A 23,622-nucleotide genomic window follows, 5' to 3' on the forward strand; every position below is an offset into this window, starting at 1 on the left:
ATAGTTTGCTTTGCTTAATTCAGAGTAAATTAGTTTAAAGTTTATTTAGTTCTATTTGAATGAGCATAAAACACTTTAATCGGATTTAAAGCTTAAATTGTTTTAAGTTTCAAAATAAAATATGTGAATTCCAAGAAAAACAACAACAGCTTCTTTGCAAACGAATTAGAACTAAAACAAAGCAATTTCTTGCTGCCCCAAAAAGTATGCAATAGAAATTGAAATGAAATCCAAAGACAATAAAATGTAATTAAACCCATTATGGTAAAGCACGTACACACATTTAGTTTTGCATTTTCTTCGACAATTTTACGTAACATAGACACGTAATTAAAAACCAAAACAAAACAGAAAAGAACGTACAAAACAATTTCTATAGAAATTGCTCAATGTTGTGTTGGGCGGCGTCAACAACAAGTTTTTTGAGCTGCATTCTCCAATCATAACCCTTTTCAAATTGGAAAACCATTTTAATTCTGCGTCAATTCAAATCACCTTACAGAATCAAACACGTATACGCCTTTTAAGCAAGCTACCAGCCTCCTACACACATGGCCAAATCCAAAAAAAAAAAATAAACAGAATGAAAAACTCAAACAAACATTTGCTTTTCGTTTTGTGCTGTTGACCCATAAAAACAATAGAAGCAGCAGCAGCAGCAGCAGCAGTGGAAGCATCCAATGACCAGTCATAGAACTGACCAGCTCGATGTGCGTGGGGCAGCAGCAGATCCAAATGCAAAATTGAACAAACTGTCAGTTGCAAAGGCAGATCACGAGGACTCCGACTCCGTACACCACCGCATAGCACCACTCACTACACAGCATAACATAACACAACACAAGCACAACACAACACAATCACAAGCACGAGCACAAGCACATCACACTACACGTCACCGGCAAGCAAATGTTTGCTCTCAAGCTTTTCCCTTGATATTGCCTACAACCTGGCCTAGCATATGATGTGCACCGAAAAAAAAGCAGAAGAAGTGTAATCAAATACGTGTTATGTGAAATTCTCTTTTAACGGAAATTTATTCACATTTCTTGATCGATATCGTGAGGTGAGCGTAGTACAGACATTTTTCATAGAGAGTTTAAAAAGCCTTTGCTTAAAAATTATATATTTAATTCGAATCTTTCTTGTGTAGTCAATAATTGAATTGATCCTAAACAAAATTTAACTTTTATGTTGTCTTAGTTTTATGTAAGTGATGTAAGATGCTGTGAAGGGAAAGCCACTGAAGTTTATTGATTTTTTCCAGAAGTTTTATTCATAATAAATCTTCATGGTTTTGACATTAGTTTATATACCTCTGGCTCTCTGGAAAGGATAATAAGTGAAAATACTTAGATTATTGAAAATATTCAAGTCTGTCAAAAATAATCCAAAAATAATATTTTCGTCTTATTTTATAAAAATATATAACTATCAAACATTTAAATAAGTAAAGCTGTGATAACGATATACAAAAGAAGTTCATGAAATATATTTTTGACAAAATCCAACAAAACAACAATAGAGGCAACAAATGTTGATGTCTTCTTAGGGTCTTCTTTTTGATATTCTATGATATTTTATCAAATTTAAAAATTGTATATACGATTTCTCAACTTAGAGCCATAATTCTTAAAATATCCTATGTAAGGTGTACATTTAATTCATATGTATTTTGAATTAAACTCTTGTTTCTAAGCTACAAAATATATCTTGAGTGATTATTCTTGAAATATGTTTATTAGTGAATAAATAAATATATTTTTTTGTCACTAAGATGTAAATGAAAAAACAGTACTCTCATAATATAATTAATTAAAGCAAGGTTTTTCACAAAACTGTCTTGATAATTTCCGTACCTCTCACTTCCTTTTTCGTCGTTTCTCTCAGTGTACGCATAGGCTCTCAAACTGCTGTCGCTGTGTTGCTGGTGCTTCGGCTGTTGGTGTTGTTGTTGTTGTCGCAGTTGTTGTAGCAACTTTGTTAGCCAACACGCTGAAAGAGGCATGAGGACACGTCGCATGCTGCTGCATGATAATGGCCCATTGGACGTGGCTGTTGGCCGTCGACTCCTGGACATCATGGAGTTTTTGGCATATGTGTGTGAGTGTGTGTGACAGAGTGTGTGTGTGAGTGTGCGAGTTTGTTTGTGCCTATAAAAGTGAACGGAAGTTAATACGTTTACCTGCCTTTTTTGCTATACTTCTCACGCAGGTGGCGCCACCTACATTGTTATGTATACGTTGATGTTGTTGTTGTTGCAATTGTTGTTCCTTTTGCTGTTGTTATTGTTGTTGTGCAAACAGGGCAAATTGAATTGCGTTAATACGCTTATGGCATTTACTCGGGCTGGGCTCATGGCAGCAATAAATGGCCAAAATAAAAATGCATATGAAAATCTATAATAAAAATAGCCAACAAATTGAGTTTAAGTGCACAATACAAACACAAACAGAAACACACACACTGATACACAGATATAAACACACACTCTTGAACATTCAGGTCAGCTGTGGTTTGGGACTTATAAATATGGCATAACAGTTATGTTTGCCTAAATGTAATTGTTAGATAGCCATAGGTTTAGCTCAGTTTTGGGTACTGAGCACTTACACCTAATGGAGTTACATAAACATAGATGACTATATTTATTAAGTGCCAGTTGCGATAATCATTTGCTTTAGCTAAACGTTGCTGGTAACACTTAGAGTTAGTTAACCGTTAGTGTTCTCGGTTAAGGGTTGAGATTAAGTCGAGTGTGTATTTTGGAATAATTGTGGGAATACTTAAAATGGACTGTTTATCATTTACTGCATATATTTGCCAATGAATATATTATTTTTGTATGTGAAACAAGTAAGAAAGCTACAAAAAATGAAAATGAGGCTGTGAGATACCTGCTACCCAATTTTAATGTAAGCAAAACAGTGCAGTATTAATATATCAAATATACCATAGAGAATAAAATATACCAGATTTTCAGTTAAAAAATCGAATACCAGTAGTAAGTAGTAGTTTTTTCTCATACAAAAGTATTTTTTTAATAACTTTTAAAATTTTTATCTGATCGCAATCAAATTTTCAGGAATCATAAAGACTATTGTTATTATAAGTGCTGTCGGAAAATAAATTTTATCTCTATCGCTTATAGTCTCTGAGGTCTGGATTAACATACGTACGGACAGACAGCCAGAACAAATACTTTATTTCAATATAAATATTTTACAATTTAATATATTTATACAATTTCTTAATGACTGACTATTTATTTGAACTTAAGCTTCTCTGCCTGTCATAATTGAATACATTTATATATTGAACAATTTATTTATGTACGTTATACATATATTTCTTATAATATTCACTTAAATATAGTACAACTAAAAATATCTCTAAAATACGCAGCAAATTTATAAATTTAATAGAAATTCCATAACGTAATTGTTAATCTGTAAAAATTGTATTGTGCTTGCCTTTGACATTTCTTACTCCTTCACAAGGCAGCTTGAGTCTCAGTTTCTCTCTCTCCCATGTACTAGTCTGATTTTATTCAATATTTCTTGGAATTCTTTTTGACATTATTTTGTTTTGTTGCTGTTGCTTTTGCTATTGCTGTTCACTTAATGCCTGATACTTGCGTTGTCTAAGCCAAATGAATCCCTTGTTCGGAGTCCTTGTCGCTGTCGTTCTCGCGTTGTCCTGGCAAAATTGCATTATTATGTATTAGCTGGTAGCTGGTTGCTGGTTGCCTTTTGATGGTGGCTGACTCCAGTAGCAAGTAGCAAGTAGCAAGCAGCAAATGGCGAGTGGTAAGTGGCAAGTGCCACCTGCTTGTGTAAGTAGCAACTCCAACTGTCAATGTTACTTTTCCTTTTGCTTTTCGCTGCGCTTTTGAACATTTCTTAATACACTAAAAGCTAACGTCATAGTTCAAAGTCGTCGGCACTTAGTCAACGGGCCAAATGCAATCGCCTTTAGTTGCACATTTTAGCGTAAGGTTCTCTTACATTTATTTCGCTTTAGTTTTTGGATTTTTTCTTTCGTTTCGTTTTTATAATATTTTCACTTTGATTCAATTTCTTAATACCTTTAAGTTAACATCCGCTTACCGGTTGCCTTCAGCGTTTCGCTTCCGTTTTTGGCGCTGCAGCTTTCTGAGTCTTCCGTTGCGAGTGCTCAGTTTTTGCCGGCACTAGCATTATCCCAGCAATCAGCGTAACTGTAAATCACACACACACACACCTACACCTACACTCGCATACAAATACATATTAAAATAGTAGTTGACATACAGAAAGAGATACAGATAGAAACAGAAACGGAGACAGACAGAGACAGACTCTTAGAATGGCGTAGGAAATGATGCTGTGATGGCTGCCAAGTCCCGTATGCTTTTGTATTATGAATGGAACTATAACACGCAAGCAAACATCGCACACGCAGTCATCATAGACAACAGGACAGACGGGACAAACGGGACAGCAGGCAGGACAGTTGTAGCAACAGGAGGACATTTTTCTAAACTCAACTCGACTCGCAGTCGAGTTGACTCAACAGGACTCACGCTACAAGTTTCCATACCCGCTATTAATAAGGTAAAAGGGTAGTATAAATTTGTGGCAATATGAAATTTGAGTAACACGCGACCTCATAAAGTATATACATTCTTTATCAACTAAGGTTAACAAACTGCTTTCGTATGCTCCATAGTATTTTTGATATTGATATTGTATTGGCGGATGACATTCTTGTATATTTTGATATTTATACGAAAGTATGTAAAGTAAAGAAAGTAAATGCATATAGAGTATTCTGTATATTTTTTAATGTAGTAGTATATCGATATACCATATATAGTATTGAGTATATACTTATGTGGTAGTACAATATATAATATTCGTGATATTTTTGTAATTTAGCAGTATGAGAGTCTAGTATATTTTGTATTCTATGATATTTTTGAATTTGGTGATTTATTAATGTATCAAATACAGCTTTAGGTATATTTTAATATAACTGTGATATGACAGTTTGGTATATTTGTATTCTATGTTCTGTTTTCAATATATTTGTATATCGATATACCAAATATAAGTTTTGGTGTGTGTTAGTATTTTTTTTGTATTAAATTAATTTATTTAAATGATAATACCACTTTCGGCAATACTCAAAATGGTTAACAGGTATCACACAGTCGAGTGCACTCCACAGTAGTTTTCTCTCTTGTTTTTTGGTGTCTCGTGGCCGGACGGGGGCGCAACGTTCGCTTCGTCGCCAAGCTGACGGATATTCCGGTGCTTGTGTCAAACGCTTGTCATTTTATTTACTATCCACACATGAACGTGCACACATACACACACACATACACTCGCATACACACACAGAGGATCTAACGTCCTGTTTCGCATTTTATCGGCTTAAAATGCGAAAATTGCAAATAAATGCCAAGAGTTTTTCTCGAGTTTCACTCGCAACGCTGTTGCTATTGCTACTAAATTATTTACTTTGCTGCCGTTGTTTTTTGTTTGCCTTTTATTTACCGTTAAACGTTCGAGCGATGTCTGCATGTGTATGCGTGTGAGTGTGTGTGTGTGTCGTATCTTGTATCTGTGAAATACTTTCGATCGTTACGTACCATTAGTCAGTTGGGTGTAAAATGCACATGACTTTAACCAGATTCCCCGATTGTTGCAATGTTCATTTTCATTCATGTGCATTTCAAGTGCTGTTCAAACACACACACACACACACACACACACAGATACACTCGCAAAGTATCCGTCAGATTGTTAGATTGGATTCAGCTAACTGGGTAAATGGTAACTGGAAACTGTTTAGCAACTGTGCGCAACAACTGGCAGCAATTTTTGCTCAAATGATTACATTTTTCATTTCAATGCTATGGATTAGCGAGTGAGTGAAAGAAACAGATAAATACCCAGAGAATGAGAGAGAGATAGAAAGTAAACTAAATAGAGAAAGTTAGAGCGCTTTTATGAGATTGCTTTGGCATACTTGTTCATTGTACATACTTGAGTTTGTTTAATTTGAAGCTACTTAACTTGATGTAGGCCTTTCTGCTATTGCTGCCAATGTTTTGCCAAAATACACACAGAATTCAATTAGTACTAGATGTGATTGACACATATGTAAATGTGCAAAACTAATTTGATTTGCTTAACATATAAAGTGAATAAGGTTACTCTCGTTATATAAGTTAGCACAGAAATAATTTACGAATAATTGGATCAATAAATTTAACGAATTCAATTAAATATTGAACAAATTATTTCTATTTTCTCATTTCTGTATTTAAATAAAGGATTTTAAGAAAGCATTCGGCAAAAGCGATTAAAATCAATTTATATAAATTAAGCTAATAACAAATTTACCATTTTTAAAATATATTCACGTTCAAGTAATATTATTTTAAATAAATAATAATATTTTGATATTAAAGATTTTTAAGTAAATTTTCGTGGAACTAAATTAATTATTATAATTTTTTCATAATGTCGACTACTAACAAATAAATAATGCTGTTATTATTGAATATTTTTTGTATACAACAATTTATTTAGAAGTTCTATTAAAATTAAAAATATGTTTTTAAATTTTAAAGATTGAGTTAGTTTTAAAAATTAGAAGTATCTTTTGAAACATTACTTTTTATACATAGAATGTAGTGTTAGTAAATATGTGAGAGCGTTCTAAGTTATTATACATTTTTCATTATTATTATTTTTAATTATTCTTATTTTTTATTAAGCAAAATATTTTTCTATGTAGCTTTAAAATGCCCTACATTTCTTAGTTAAATTTATTATTTTATTTTTAGCAAAATTTGATTTCGAAAATTTACAATTTAAGCAATTTAAATTGAATATATTGAACTATATTTATATAAATTGAACTATATTTTAAAAGAGTGTATAATGTTGCGGAATTATTTGCTCTACTTTAAATTATTGCTAACCTTTAACCGCAAGCACCACAAACTTATTTCAATTTGAACATTTGAAATATCAGCAAACTCAGTCTTAAAGATGTTGTTAAAAATGACTCAATTGCTTGAAATCCATAGAGGCTTAAGCCTACCTGTTCAAACTATAAATAAACGGCCGGAAATGTGCCCAAAAACAATTTGGCAATTTTCCACTTTTTATGCAATTAATCAAAAGCAAACAAAACCCCTAAAATCAGCAGCCCTCGAGTCTGCCCTCCGTCTCCGGCTTTTGAATCCGACGCAAAGCTCATGAATATTTCTAGATGTGTGTGTTGTGTGTGTTGGTGTGAGAGCATCAGGTTTATAGATATGGCAAATCGTCTATCAAGCTGTGGCTATGGTTGGTCTCTGTTGGATAGAAACTCAAAAGCAAATTCAATTAACCCTACGGACCGTAGAGAGCGTAATCAAATACACTCAACCAATACAAATAAATGTAGACGATGGCGATGGCGATGGACGATGGACGATGGACGATGGACCGAGCTGTATTCGAACTAAACCGAAACTAAGCCGGACTCTACGGCATAGACAACGGAGCACGAGGCACGCGCCACTTTCAAATCAGACACGAGGGGGATGGCGAGGAGAGGAGAGAAGAGGAGTGGAGAGTTCTTGGCGTTGGAACCGCAACGACACAAAGTAACTAATTATCTCGCCTTATCCCCCCCTCCGCTTGCTGCTTGTGTTTACCCAAGTCTAGAGAGCTCTCTCTCTTTCTCTCTCTGTCTCTGCACTCAACGAAGCGAAATTTTTAATATGTGCGCTGAGAGTTAGTTTTGGAATGGATTGTGGACAAAGAGACAGACGGACAGACGGACAGACAGACAGTCAGACGGAGAGGACAACAACACACGTGGCGACCCAAACAACAAGAAATTGAATGCAAACTCGTTGTTCACGTTTGAATGGACAATTGGTTGTTGTTGATGTTGTTGTGTTGTGTGTTGCCCAACTCCTTGAGAGGCGACAAAAACTTCAAATGATATGTGTCAAAGTCTCTGACACATGCTGCTCTCAACCGGTTCGTTATCACACTCGAAAAAAAAAGAAACGAAAAGAAAACTCGGCTCGATAAATTGAACCCAAAAATGGGCGCGCGACGCTTTTTGCAGTGGCAAAAATATGAAACATCCTTTGTGTGTGTGTGTGTGTGTTGCCAGTTTTCCAGTTGTTTTGTGCTCTCGTCATTCATTGTTTGTTAGTGTGTTAGTGTTGGCCAGTTATGGGGTTGGATTTGTCAGAGCTCACTAGTCCGTGTCTGCTGTCAGTGAGATCTCGCACTTCGCTCATTCATTCGATTAGTGCGCGGGGGAATTTTGCACTCTCGTTTTTCATTTTTTTTCGCCTTACTGCTCTTGGTGGATTTTGTGTGCTGATGGATGGTTGGGCATGGCTTGCTTCCTTGTTTGTCCTTTTTGCTTTGCTCAGGAAATTGGCATTGGCATTGGCAGCCCAGGCGGACGGACGGGTTCCCTATTGCCAATAGACGTTTAATCTCCAGTTATTCGACTGTTACACACAGCCACTCATAAGCCCGGCTAACCATTTGGAGTTGTGTCTGCTAATGCAGATTGCCAACTCCCGATAAAGCACTTACTACTACTACTGCAACTATCTGTAATATTATATTATCCTACACAGTTATATTTTTTGATATGCAATTTATACTTCTACAACTACATATTCAATTTTGAAATCGAAAGAAAGTGTTTAAATTAATAATATATACGATTTTTGTTGCAGAATTCATTCAATTCATTGAATGTCCTTTATTAGCTATTTGTGAATAATAAAAAAAAGAATAAAAATTCATTTATTGACTGCATTTAGAATTCTAGTTATGTGTAATATTGAGCAAATTGTGTTTTTGTTCAACAATTCAGTATTGAAAATAACTTGATGTCATTTCGAATTTGAGAAAAAGCATTTTATCTAATTTGCTGCTTTTAACAAGTATTAAACGCTAAAATTAGGAGAATATCTTGAAGTACTCGTATTTTAAATAAAGAATTATTATTCTTTATACCCGCTACGACCTACGACCATATAAGATATATTTCAAGATGGACAGATGGACATGGCCATATCGTCTCGGTTGTTAACGCTGATCATGAATATATAATATATACTTTAATATGGCCATGTCGATATTTCAGTCTGTCTGTCGAATCGAATATAAAGCATAGTTTTGAAGCTACAAATATTAATAACTACATTTCCTGGTTGCGGTCAGATACAAATTATAGAAGTTATGTAAGAAATATTTTTTTTTGGGGCTAAAACGTCAACTTTCTAAGGGTCTTAATTGCTTTGGCTGACAATCTAGTATATTTAAGTACTCTTTGGAATATTTTGAATGTAGTATTATATCAATATACCAAATATAGTCTTCTGTATATTTAAATATTTTTCCAATATACTATTTTAAGAACAATACCGAGAATAATAAAAGAGAATAATATCGAGCACACTTACTTATGTTATAAAAATTCAATGATATTTGTTAAAAAAAAATAAATTAACGTGGAATTAAAATAAATCATTGTACAAGTATTATTGGTATTTATTTATATGCTGCAATATAATTGCAATGAAGCTCAAATTCAACTTGCATTCTGTCATAAAGAAAAAAACAAATCCCTCTGAATTACAATTTTTTGTATATACTTGGAAAGGTTTAAAATTTAATATATTATATTTCAATAAATAAGTAAATACAAATAAAGCGCAACTTGTGTAATTTGAATCAAATATTTCGAGCTACTACAAATTTTTAATATTCTCTCACAAAGCAAAAAGTGTATTTTTAATCTTTAAATACAAAATGATTTATTGATATACGAGGAATAAGTTTTGATTGAATTGGTTTTAATTTAATAGAAAAAATGAACAAAGATTTGGTATTATACTTCAAAGAATAAAATACAGATTATAAAAGTTGAATTTAAATTTAAAATAGCGACAATATATATTTTCGCTTAAGGCAAACTGCTTCATTGATATATTTGTAGTTGCTTAAATTGAATAAAATTGCGAAATCCATTAATTGAACAGCGTTGGCAATAAAATGCTGCTGGACTCTAAAATCTAATTATAGTTCAACTTAAATACAATTTGCGTAGAGTTCACCTTTTGCAATTAATTGCATTAAATTCTGCTCTTTGTTTATTTTATAATTCAATTTTCAGATTTTTGGCAATGCACAATTTTCTAATTGAATTTTGCATTTAGGCAAAATTTAATTGTTTGGCCTTTAGTTTTAATCATTTTACATAGAGTATATGATTGAAATGTTTTAGGTCAACTGAAGTCAAAAGGGCAAACGAAATAAAGCTGAGCTGCAGCCAGGATGAACGACAGATGCAAGTGCAACATCGGTGTTGCCATTTCGCTTTTGGCTGTTTGGGTTGCATTACAGAGACGAAAAAGTTTTTAATTTGCTTTTACAGCGTTTTAAACTTTTTTTTTGTCGGTTGGCTTTTGCGTCGCAAGTTTGTTTTTATTTGGTTGTTGTTGTTGTGTGTATGGAATACAATTTTGTGGCAAATTAAATACACAAACGAAGCGTGCACGTCCACACGCATTCACACACACACACACACACACACACTCGCACACACATGGACAGGAAGCTCAGCGTGCGCCGCACAGCATGCAACGAAAATTTGTCTAAAGCTGCGCTCGCTTGCGTGCGTGAAACATTTTAAGCTTAACGGTATAGCTAGTTCTGGATTTAAATACATTTGTATGCGAGCGAGTGTGTTTGTGTGTGTGTATGTATGTCAAAAATTGCTGAAGATTATATATGTTTCGGGTATACGCTGCGTATACGTATTTTGTGCTGAATTGTTGCTCTTTTCACCGGCTCACAGGAAGTAAATGAAATATTTGTTGTTCGCGCAGCTAATAAATGAAATGCTCCGATTTTCGAGTAGATTTTTGTGGTGATTCGCTGTTATATTAAAGCTCAGCTTGGCGGTATACAGAGGGGAAAACTTTTAAATATGCAGACAGTTTCAAAGTTGCAAACAGGCATTTAAATTATTTCATGTCTAAAAAAGTTAATTTTAAAGCATTATTAAAAATGTAATCACGTGATAATGGTTTGGAATTTCGAATTTGTTTATTGCTTTCAATATGGTAAGAAACATGGAAGATTATTTGCAGATTATTAGAAACAAATTTATAGTTAAACAAAAAGGCTGCTTTGAAAAAAAATAATGATAATTGGCATTTCTTGAAAAAAAATTTGTACCAATGAAACTTATTATTTTATTGAAAATCAAATACAATATTATCATAATATTATATTATTTAATCATATTACCTATCATATACCTATTAAAAAAATCAAATGTCGCAATATCAGAGTTATTGGTATTTAGTATATTTATGGTATTTAATAAACTATTTGTTGAAATAAGAAAGAAATAGGATATCACAAGAAAATAATTCAAATGTATTAAGTAAATCAAATATTAATAATATTGCAAATTACTCCACTATTTGTCCGAATATAAAAGATAGAATATGTATATCTAGCCAATAATGATTAATTTTGAAATTCATTAAAAAAGCCAGATTTTGCTATCTCCGAAATATTGAAATTTAATTGGTAATAAAATATTAAGAATCCCGAAACAAAGTTACATTAATTAATTAATTTTACAAAATTTTATTTTTATATAAATATTTATCAGAAGAACTAAAGTTTCGACTTTATTAATGATTATTTTAATATGAATTTATACTTATGTTATTAAAAACATTCAAAGTATTGAAATTCTTGAGTACAAATATATTTAAAAAAAAACCAAAATAGATCCTACATTTATAGAAGTGATTAATTAAAATTTAATGAATTATTTATAATATTGACGGAATGGAATAATTCACAAAGGTCTAATGATTAAAAGGGAAATTTAATAATAGTTAAAATTTCAAAGAATTCTATATTCTATATTTAAAAATCTAGGTTTTCTTTTATTAAACATTTAATCTCCCACAATTATGATAAAAAAAAGGAGTTGTTGAATTAACAACATATTCAAAAAATTCGAAATTTAATTAAATCCATTATAAGTCTAATGATTTTTTGGTTAGAGTGTTAATTAGCTACACAAACTATTTGTCAGTTGAATTATTTTTTTAATTGAAAGCAAACTTCTTGGCGCCGTGAACATTGCGAGAATTCTCGCAGGTACACGTATATGGCTTCTTTTGACATCGAATAACTAGTTGAAAGAGCTGCCTCTGGATGCATGTTGCACTCGTAATCTGCTTGCAACACAACTCTCTATTGTTTCGCAGCTGTTTCGCAGTTGTCTCTGAATGTGTCTCGAGTTCTGAGAACGAACAAATTGCGCGCTATGTGACAGACAAAACTTAAGCTTTCAATTTACCTAATTAGCAAATGTTACACAAGTGTGTGTGTGTGAGTAGTGTTGTTGTTATGTTATGCTATGTTATAGACACATGTTTTGGCATCTGTTGGAAGCCAGAGAATGCCGATGTCGATGCCGAAGGTATTGCGGGCCAATGCTTATCACATTATCTGCTTTGTGAGTATGTTCGCAGGCTATTTAAGTTCTGACTGCTTTGCCAAAGTTCTTCGGCATTGTTCAGCACTACTGCGCGTACTTACCCAGCACTACAATCCCCTCTCTTCGTCCCCCTTCACTCTTTAACCTTAGCTTTGTTCAATTACCCCCAAAAGCCCGCATTTGGCAAAACTTTAATGGATTTTAGTGAAGTTGCTGTCTAAGACAAAGAATTTCTTCTTTAAAGTTGGCCAGCTTATTAGCATGGCTTTTTGGCTTTGACTACTTTTTATCAATATTGCACACACACACACACACACACACATACACACACGCATACACTTACTTGCTAAGAAGTCTGGTCTTTGGTCATATTTTAAGAGATAGGCAAAACATTAAGCGGATTAGTTTCGTGTGTACTGTGAAATTTTCCTACAATTTTCCCCTCTTCTTGCCCCCCTCCGCACTCAGACGATGGGCAGCCATTAGTTTTGTGTCGTCCTTTAGTTTACAGCGTGTGTTCTCTATACAGGAGAGAAGAGAATCCTGAGCAACAGGACTACTACTTATTTGGCTTGGGTTTTCTTCGTCTTCGTCTTCCTCTTCAGCTTTGGACTTCGTCTTCGTCTTGGGCTGGGTTCATTCGAGCTAGTTATAAATTGTTGGCTATTAGTTTAATGAACTTGCTGGCTCCTTTGGCTTTTAAGTACTGTTGGGCATTTCACTCGTGCTTGACTGCATTCCTATGCCAACTAACGGTCAAGTGGTTTACAGAATTAGCTCCAAACACACATTGACGAAGAGCAAATCTTCTACGCACACTATTTAATTGGAATAGTAAAAAGCTTAACTGAAAGCCAAATATATAGAAATAATAGAACTTAACCTTTGTTTACACTGAATTTTAAAGTTTATGAGGATAAAATACTCTTTCAAATTTAATGTTAGTTACAATAAATTTATTATTTTATAATTTACTTTTAAATAATGCTAACAAAGGCATAAACATATTTTAATTATTCAAAAAGAAACTTTTCTAAAAACGTTAGGTTCTTTTTTTATAAGTAAACGTAGAAACGTTGAACGTTTAAAAATTAAAACCATTCAAGCGGTTAACTTTTCCATTTTCCAAACGATAAATGAAATTAATGACAAGGAAAATTATGCCTGCGAAAAGTATTCGACTGCAAAGTAACCTGTAAAATAAAATGATCTAGAATTAAACATAAGCAATATTATATATTATATATTATATTATTATATTATATAATATTATATTATATTATATTATATTATATTTTATTACATTATATTATATTTTATTATATTTTTCAATACTTCTTCAATTCCTTAACTCAAATTATCGCATTTAAATACTCTCCTGGCAATTTGATAATTTACTTGATTACAGGATATGAGCATCAACAATTCTGCGTGATTACAAAATGTAAATTGATTATTGACATAAGTGAATTGCTTTAGCTAACCAATAAGGTGTGAGTAGCAAAGCAGACACAGACAAACACACACTGACACACGCAATCGTAAATATATCGTTGATATATGTATGTATTTGTACAATATTTAGATATATCGATGTGTCTGCTCAGGCATTAGCATTTTACCACATTTTGTGACAATTAGAGCTCATTCAAAATTCAACACGACCCAATTTTCAAAAAGTGTCCTGTCAAACTGTCCCCTGCGTGGAGAACTTCCCCCTCGTTTGAATCCGTTGAGCTGTGTACGTCCCAACACCGCCCACCGCCCCCTGCCTCCCGCAGAGCCGCAAAGCTAAAGTGATAACCGCATGCATTTAACTTTGGCATAGATTTGCACACAGCTACACTCCCACGAACACACACACACACACACACAGTCAGATACGAGTGCCAACCAATACATTTACAAGCTTACGTAAATAAAGCAAATGTTGTTTTTTTTTGTTTGCAAATTTATTTATTACACCCTTTAGCTTTGAATTTCAAACGGGTTGTGCCGACTGAATTCACATATTTCACAATTTTAGATGTTATGCAACACTGTGCAGTACTCTTATTATCGAAAACAACAGATCGATTAAAGACAACTGTTATCGACTTTCATTGTGACCTCTATCGATAACATCTGTATTTACTTTACTTACAGCGTATTTGTTTGGCGAGCAAGTCTTCACTCAATCAGTTCACCAGTTATTTTTTGTATTCACACACAAATACAAACACATAAATATTTGTGTGTGTTAAGTCTATCGCCCACTCTAGCGCACACACACATGAACACACACACTTAAAATGTAATTAAAATTTCATGCGCATGTAAATGCAGATGGAAGTAGAGTGTGAGCGAGAGCTTGGATGTGTGTATGTGTGTGTGTGTGTGTGTGTTACAATCATGATCTTACCCACGCCCCTTAACCCCATCCACCCACACTCTCACACACATACAAATGAGATTAATAATAATTTAATTAAACTCGCAAGCTTAATGCACTTCGCTTGTAACTTTGCTTCACTGAGTGTTTGTGTGTTTTTTTTTTGCTCGCCATTTCTTTAAGCGGCGCTGCCAACTTGTTTTTGGGCACTTCCTTGTCTCTCTTAGCACGTGTTCTTCTCCATCCCTCTTTCTTTTTTGGGTTATACGCGTTCATTCAGCTTTTTTGTGCAATGAAAATTTAATTAAGTTTTGCACTTATCACAGAATCCTGTGACAAAAGTTGACCCTTGCCTTTGCCCACGCATTCAATTTGTTTTTGCTACTTTTTTGATGCATTTTTTATAATAACTGAACTGTGGCTATATCGCTGTCTCGCTCTCGCCTTGGCGCTTTACAGTATAGTGTGCATATTTTTGCGTGTGACATTTAAATTTCCACCACGCCCACACTCAACGCCCATTAAGCCCATTGCTGACCAATAATATTTTTCCAACCGATTTTTTTGTGTATGTGGGTTGCTGTTGTTGTTGTTATTATTGTTATTGTTACTGCGCCATAAATAAATTTTATTTTTATTCAATTAATTGACTTTTGTGTTTATGTTTGTGCATGTCCTGCAGGACTCCCGACTGTGTGTGTGTGTGGGTGTGTCATGGCCAAAAGACACCTGTGAACAGCATTTAGCACTTTGGCAGCATTTTAATCTGATTTATCTCCAACATATGCAATTATTTTCCATTTCCATTTTGAATTCGATTTTATGTTCTCAGCTAGATAAATGCAAACATAAATATTCATATTTTTTGTTTGTATTTATGTTGGTTTTCAATGCATATTGATTTAAAAGTGCAAAAATATATCAACTTGCAGCTACCACATCAATTTCAACATTTATTTTTGTCACTCTTGCAATAATTATAATAAATGCTTAATTCTTTTCTTGATTACAGGGTATCAAGTTATTTGATGGCTAAATGGTTATTGGACATTTCAATGTTTAACCGACCATAATTCACATTTCATTTGCAATTTTCAAATGTAATTTGGCTTAGGACAAATTAAAAATATTCCAACTTTGCATCAAATTCGACCGCAATAAATGAAGCAGACAGAAAAAAATTTAACTATAAACTCTTTATACTTTTACTTTAATTTATTCATTAAATTCTGCATCTAATTTAAAATTTTTAAATTATTGTAAATTACCAAAACTTTTCTATAGATGGTCACGTGAAAGGAATTGTGGGATCAAAATAAATGTTGTCTAAAGGCCAAGTGAATTAAAAGAATGCAATAATTAATAATAATGCTGCTGTGTATGAAATTATTTATAATGAACTAAAATAGTTTTGTGTCGAGACAAAGCGTCGTTGTTGTCGTTATTGTTGTGGTCATCATCATTGTTGTTGTTGTTGTTATTATGCATATTAATTACGTAATTTAATTTGAATGCTATTATGATTCTTAGATGGGGACAAATGTCTGCGGCTTGTTATTATTGTTGTTGTTGTAGGTATTGTTATGCCTCTTGTTTATTGAAAATTATATTTTAATCCTTTACAGTAATTTGCATTTGTAAATGAATGTGTTGCAGCAATCGGTAGCAAACGTGGCAGGAGCATTTGTAGGCAGATTATTCCGTATATGTATTTCAGCATTTGCATTAATATTTAATGCACAGCGATTAAAGACATCGTTTTGCAGTTGATTTAAAAATCTTCAAATTTGCGCATTTCGAATGCAACGTAACTTGGCAGCACTGTTTTTGCATGGCACTCGTCCATACACACACACACACACAAGCGCACACTCCAACAGCCAGCGTTGCTCAACCCCTCGAGAAAGTGCAAATTGCTCACTCAATTCGTGTGCTCACTCACACGCTGCACTCAACGATGTGTAGCGCTGTGTGCAACAAGTGTAAGCGAGATGGCCATAGTGCGCATTTGAAGTAAAACGACAAAACACTGCACTCAAATGTGCTGCTCTCAGCAATCAAATGTTGCTTAACAGTCAGCTGTTATGCTAGTTTTACAGCTCTGAGTGCAAGTAACATTTAAATGCAGCCCCTAAAGTATGCAATACATGTTAAACTCTGCGCTCTGCGCACTGAACTCACACCGAGCACACGCACAACACACTCAATTTAACAGACTGAGTTTCATGTTAACTAACAGCACTGCGGGTGGCTTACTCTCGCAGAGAGTCCAACACATAGAGGGAGAGAGAGAGAGTGAGAGCGCGAGAGTCGTTTGCTGTTGGTTGTTAGCATGTTTGTTCTTATAAGAAATACTGAGCGCAAAACTGAGTCATTTATAAAATTTTAATGGTGGTGTACGGTTCGTTCAGCTCGCATCGCGTCGCAACATCTCGTTTTGTTGGTCAGTGAAAAATATCAGAAAATCCAGAGAAAATCAAAGAAAGGCCCTCAATATATATAATTATAAATATTATGTATAGCAATTGTTGTCTCGCGGCGTCGTGCATCACACAGTGACAAAATACAAAACAAAAATACAAATTGCAAGCAACAAAATACAAACGAAGCAAATATAGAAAAACAGCGCGTCGCGTCTGAAATTGCAAATTGCAATAAAGTCTGAAACGTGAAGAAGCAGCAGAAGAAGAAGAAGCAGAGCAATAGCAGTGTATAAACAGCAATTGAAAGAAGCGGCAAAAACACAAATCACAATATAAAAAAACAACAACAAAACAAAAACATCTACAACTACAATTGAAAAAACAAAAAAAACGTGAGCGTAATTTATTTTCCTCATTTTCGACTGCCCAACAAATTCCTAGTTTTTTTTTATTGTTAAACGGGCTTTGTTGTCTGCCGCGTGAGTTTTTATTTCTCGCTCTCTTTCTCTCAGTATATTTTACGATGTGCTCCCTCTTGCTCTCAATGTGGTGTGCAAAACTTTACAACGGTTTATTAAGTTTATTGTTTGTCCGTTTGATTAACAACAAATTAAGCATAATTAAACGTTCTGTCTCTGTTTCTCTCTGTGTCTGTCTTTTCATTCTCTTCTTTCGAGCAACCGGCAAAGCCGTCGCGTGTTGCGTTCTATGTGTGTGTGTTGAGTGTGTATGTGAGCCTATGTGTCTGTGCATATGTGTGCGTGGTGTATACAGTTTTTATGCTCTATTTTAAAGCAGGCATTTCCAATTGGACATGTTTTTGGTCACGTTTTCAAAATAACATCAAATTCTCAATGAAACTAAACTAAGGCGTGATTGATTGTTATCTCTGTTTGTGAACAAATCGAGTGCAGTTGATAGATCAATTATAGAGCAGCAACAGTTAAATGATTTGCATTTTTACCAATACAAATGTGTTATAAACAATTGAATGAATGTTAGAAATATGTAGTTGAGAACATGGAATTATTTTAAAAGTATGCTATAAAATAATTCCTCATATACTCGACTTTTATAGATATTGTTTCATTAATTGTTGAAATATTACTTAAATTATAATATAAATACGTATGTATTTTAATTAAATGCCGTCATTGTAATTCTTTTTATTAAACAGTAAAATAATTGTTTAAAACAAATTGATTTCTGAATCTCAACTGTGAAAGAGTATTCGTGGTTTGTTCAAAACTCTTTCGTCTCCCCTTTTTCTGAAGTGCAAAAACGCAAAGACAGCATCCACACACATACACAAACAGCACAGTCGCATTTCACAACCCTCCACTCCCCACCCTGTCCCCATTCTACACTCATCTACGCTTCAAATTGATTTTTGTATGGCGGCGGCGGCGTCGCATTATTTTCTTATTTGTGCTTCTCGCGTTTTGCTTTGCCATTGCCTTTGCCAGTGTGCGCTCTTTGTTTTCTTCTTTTTGTTGTTATTTGCCTCCTTTTGTGCCTTGCATTCTTGGAACAGTCGCCGTTTTACGCGCCTTTGGATTTTTGCTTCTTGCTCGTGCTCTCGCTCTCCTCTCTCACTCTCTGGCGCAAGCCGCTCTCTGCTCTCATTTGCTCAATTCTGTGTGTGTGAGTGTACATGTGCGGTGGCTAGTCTGTTCGACAGTGTTCAACACTGGCGGTTACCAGTTGGGGATTTATGTACATTTTCTAATTGGCGTGGGCAGCAATGCGCACGATATTCTTTTTCTATCTGTTTTTTCCATATTTTTGTTAAGAATCAATTTTTTGGCAGCCCTTTTTTGCCTTAATCACTTCCGCTTGGTAAGGTTGAAGCAAGGCGTTGTCTGAGCTTAATTCTTATCAGAGTGCCAGGCAACAGAAGAAACTCAAACGACAAACTGCAGAAAACTTTTGTGTCACATTTGTGTGTAGTTGTTGCCCTGTCCCTATCCTGCCTCCATTGTACTCCCCCGCCAGTCTATCAAATTCAATTGTGATTACTTTTAAGGCAGCCCCCGCTACCGCTTTCGCCACCATCACCGTTGTTGTCGTCGCTTCGCTGCACTTGAAAAGAGACAGATTTGAATTTGAATTTACGCCCGTGTCTCTCTCGTTGCTCTCCCTCTCATTCTCATTCAACTGGCATCTCTCTTTCTCATGAGTTGGTGCGGGACATTTGCACAAAGCTGAAGCTCAGGCGTTGCTTTGTTGCTTAGATTTACTACGTTCGACGTTGCTGTTGTTATTGCTGTGGTGCTACCTAGTCACTAAAATCATTTACACTTGGCACGCTCACCAAAATTTGGGTTGGTTAAACATCACAAGTGTCGACACAAACACATACACAAACATATGCACAATATATTGTGAATGAATACTGAGACGTACAAAGCTATGCACATATTGACAGTGACTGGGAAACCAGAAATCTTTGCGACTGTGAGATTCTTATTTCTTATTTGTTTTGTTTTAAGAACTCTGTACAGTCAGAAATAACGATACAACTTGAATGCAAAATCTCTAGAAATGGGAAACACACAACAAAAAACTAGTTCCCATGCAGCTCATTCGAAATTCCTCAAGTACAATTATAATCAGAAACATGTGCAAGCATATCTTCGTTTTAGAATCTTTCTGTATATCATTATAACATAAAGAAACAATTAATTAAAAAGTCAAATGTATTATATTTAGAAGTGATAGCACATAAAAAGTTGAGAAAGGTTATTTGCAATTTCTATACAAATTTTAAGCGATTAGAAAATGAAAAGATGGTGGTTTAGCATTTATGCATTAATGGCAAACTATTCAACTTGTCAAATTTTATATTCATGCATATTTTCAAAATGATTGTTCCTAATAATTGTCACCAAACAGTATTCAAGTAATTTAAATTTCAAGTTTTTAGGTAGATTTAATGTCAGAGTCGCACGCGAGAGTGATCAAATATCATGATACTGCTTCCAGGGGCACCCTTTTGAGCTGCTTTAAGTTTTGTGTATGAAGGAGAGCCAGTTATATGAGTTGCTAAGTAGAGACAATAAATTTTATGTTAAACAAACAAAAAACAACGACTTAATCTTGTTTTTAGATTTAATCTATATTTGTGCAAAATGATCTATATGCTTTTATGCATAATGTGGGGGGTACGACATCAATTTAGTAACTTCCAACTTCATTGATGTGTTGAAATTGGTGAACAAGTTGCAAATTGTTTCCGATTCAATTTCAACTGGAAAAAAAGAAAACCTGTATTCAACAACAGCTCTTTTTCACTCAATTACTTGCATGCTTGATTTGTCATGTGTTTAAAGCTTTTATCTATTTGAGCGATGTGCATGATATGCGGTCACTTGTCTTGCCTAGCCTTACCTCACTTGCTTGCTCTGTTTGCTGTGCTGCGGCTGCTGGTGATGATGTTGCTGTTGTTGTTGTTGTTGTTGCTGCTGCTGCTCTTCTTAATACTGCATTCAGTTGCAATTGCTTTGGCGTTTGCTTTATGTTGCATTTTCTACTTTGCTTTGCTCTCTGCACATTTTTCGCACTGTGCCTATTTTGTGCTTTTTTTAAGCACACACGTCGCATTGGTTGCTTTTCTTTTTGTCTGGCCTTTCATTTGCAATGTTTATACCCCGTACTCAAAGACAAAAAAGGTATTATAATAAGATGTTGCATCTATTATCATGCATCCTATGTAAATGTTTATTGATCACCATTAATATAGGTGATAATATAAGCAGAAGGGTAAACTTTGTAAGATTATTAAATAGCAGTTATAATACCAAGATTACTTTAATGAACCTCAATTTTAGAGCCTTGCCTAAAAGTGGGTACGGGTATCTTATAGTCAATTGCAGCTTTCTTGTGTTGTTATTGTTGTTGTGTTCATTTTCTTTGCTATTTTTTCATTTACTTTGCTCTGTCGCTTCGTTCGTTCTGCTGCGTTGAATTTCAACCTGCCAAACGAGCGTAAAACGTATGAGGGGATCTTGCTCTGTGGCCAGAGGAGAGCACCAAAGATAAAGTGAATGAGCGAGAGGGGAGAAGGGAGAAACATGCTTCAGATTGGTAGCTGTACTTTGTTGCATTTTTCTGCTGCAATTTCTAACTGGTTGTGTGCCTGAGCTTAGTCTCGTCTTAGTCTCGCCCGCCAGTTCCCCCTCTTCGCCCTCTCTTCAGACCACCCTCGCCAATTGCTGCTACTGCTTCTTCTACTTTTCTTCATTTTCTACTCATTGCCATCGTCGTCGTTGTCGTCGTCTGTAGGCCGTTGACTGCGTCGCCAACGTCAACGTCGCGACGTCGCTGCATTGAGTGGCGTTACTCTTTGTCTGCCTTCCCTCCACTTCTCTGCTGGTCCCGACCACCCCCTTTTATTGTTGACCCTGCGCGCCACTTATTGCAGTTTCCTCTTGCTTTTGCATTTCTTTTGCTTCGAAGCCCCACAGCGCAAAGCACTCAACCCGTTTTGCATGGAGCAGAGCTCAGTGCAGAACTAGAGTGAGGGGACCCCATATAGCCCCCATTCCCCTCCCCTTTTCTCTCTCTCTCTCACTCTCTTTAGAAGTGGGCGTAGGCTTTATAGCTAGCTGCCTAGCTCTGAGCACTTAACCGCCTTCCGTCTTTTGTCTTTTGTGTTTTTGTGTTTTGCTTGCTGCATTTTTCACACTCTCCAACCACCACCAATTGCAACAGCAGCAACAACAACAACAAGAACATCACCACCACCACCATCCTCAGTCATCAGCAGCCATCAAACCACCTGACCTGCCAACAATTGGCGCTGCTTTGCTGCCATCCGGTCGAGTCGTCGTAGGCCCGCAAATGTTATTTAGACGGCCAGCACTGAAACTGAAACAGAAGCAAACTGAACCGAAGTGAACCAAACCAAACCAAATCTCCCCCCGGGCTGGTGAAATATGCAACGCAAATGTAATCATTATTGATTTTGTGGCCAACTTGCCTGCCCACTCAAGCACACACGAAGACCCTTCTTTTTGCTACTTACACTGTGCGAAAAGTCTTCAAAAGAATATGTCACTGTCAAAAATCTTGTAGAAAGGAGTCTTCAATCTCGAAGAAATTATTAGGAATTGTGAGAAAAATTTGTGAAGCTTTCTTGTGTTATTAAAAATCATTTGAAAGTTTAGCAAGAAAAGTCTGTCTAGAAACTGGCAAAAAACTGTCTAGGAACTCCATTAAATTTTAATAAATACTTTTCAAACATATCATTTTATTTTAAACACGACATTTTGTATTAAAATCTTCTAGAATTAACAATAACGAATCTTGCAACTCAATAAGAATTTTCAAATTATGTTAAATATCATTTGCAAATCGATGATTTCATTTGGATGCATTTAAATAAAGCTGCTTTTCTAGTTTTATCGGGTATGCAAACTGAAAATACTAAACTATGTTGTCAAGTCAAGAATTAGTCTAGCTCGTTGCCTAAATTATAACTCTCGTAATATTCCAATTATATGCGATACCTGGTTTTCTTCTCTTACTATTTGTTGTGTATCGCTAGTGTAATAAATTCCAAATAAACTTCTTCTCTATGTAATTTGGGATTATTATCGTAATTTGACTGCCTTGCAGTTACTTTTCTACAAATGCGTACACTGCGAGCAAAAAACACCTCGAAAAAAAGAGGTAGTCGTAAATTTGATTGTTGATTTCAACGATTTGTTGCAGTGCAGTCGCAATGTGGCATATAAAATAGAAGTCGAAAGTTTCTGGTTAGCAAAGTTTCTGGTTGTGCTTTCCTGGTGCTGGTTACTGGTCACATTAGTACAGCAGATTATCCTGGCTGTCAGGTCTCGACTGCTGACTGCTTAAATATGCAAAACGTTGCTGCTGCTTGTTGGCTATTTGCGGCCGGAAAAGCAACAACCTCAACGGGGTAGGCTGTGCGGATGGGTGGGCGAAGGAAGGGAGAAAGGAAGAGGTCACGTTGTGTTTGCTGGGATAACTGCGGGCTCAGCTCAGCTCACTCAGCTCGGTTCGGCTCACTGACTGACTGACTGTCCTCCACTCCGGGTTGAGTTGAGTGCGATGCGGTGCGGTGCGGTGGCAGGAGGACGACACACACATTAGAAATTTAACAGGTTAATGTCCAGAGTCGTAAACGAAACCATTTATTTATGGCATTTGCACGACGGCATTTTTGGCAGGACTTGAACTTGCAGAGTGGTTCCTGTGCTCGTAATTTACATAAAATATATGAGCTTCCACCTCTGTCTCTCTCTTTCCATT

The 23,622-nt window shown here is 35.2% G+C and overlaps 2 protein-coding genes across 8 annotated transcripts in view; one reads left to right on the forward strand and one right to left on the reverse strand.

Annotated features, from left to right (window-relative positions):
* Nucleotides 1-23,622, forward strand: part of LOC132792019 (poly(rC)-binding protein 3) — a 116,159-nt gene that overhangs the window by 34,853 nt on the left and 57,684 nt on the right. For 4 of the 7 annotated variants that reach the window (XM_060801212.1, XM_060801209.1, XM_060801214.1 and 1 more), the window contains exon 1: nucleotides 17,303-17,738. The exons of 1 other annotated variant lie outside the window; for it this stretch is intronic. The gene's annotated coding sequence lies outside the window, so the exon portion shown is untranslated. Of the gene's footprint in view, nucleotides 1-17,302; nucleotides 17,739-23,622 lie in introns of those variants that run through there. 2 more of the 7 variants (XM_060801215.1, XM_060801216.1) reach the window with 1 other exon arrangement.
* LOC132793448 (probable serine/threonine-protein kinase mps1) lies at nucleotides 756-4,185 on the reverse strand. The gene is made up of 4 exons (XM_060803376.1): nucleotides 4,110-4,185; nucleotides 2,229-2,399; nucleotides 1,860-2,153; nucleotides 756-816 (listed from the first exon to the last, which is right to left on the reverse strand). The coding sequence occupies exons 2-4, from the start codon at nucleotides 2,357-2,359 to the stop codon at nucleotides 756-758; spliced, it is 486 nt and encodes a 161-aa protein (XP_060659359.1). The 5' UTR covers nucleotides 2,360-2,399; nucleotides 4,110-4,185.

This window comes from Drosophila nasuta, chromosome 3, assembly GCF_023558535.2.
Source record: "Drosophila nasuta strain 15112-1781.00 chromosome 3, ASM2355853v1, whole genome shotgun sequence".
Lineage (NCBI taxonomy): Eukaryota > Metazoa > Arthropoda > Insecta > Diptera > Drosophilidae > Drosophila > Drosophila nasuta.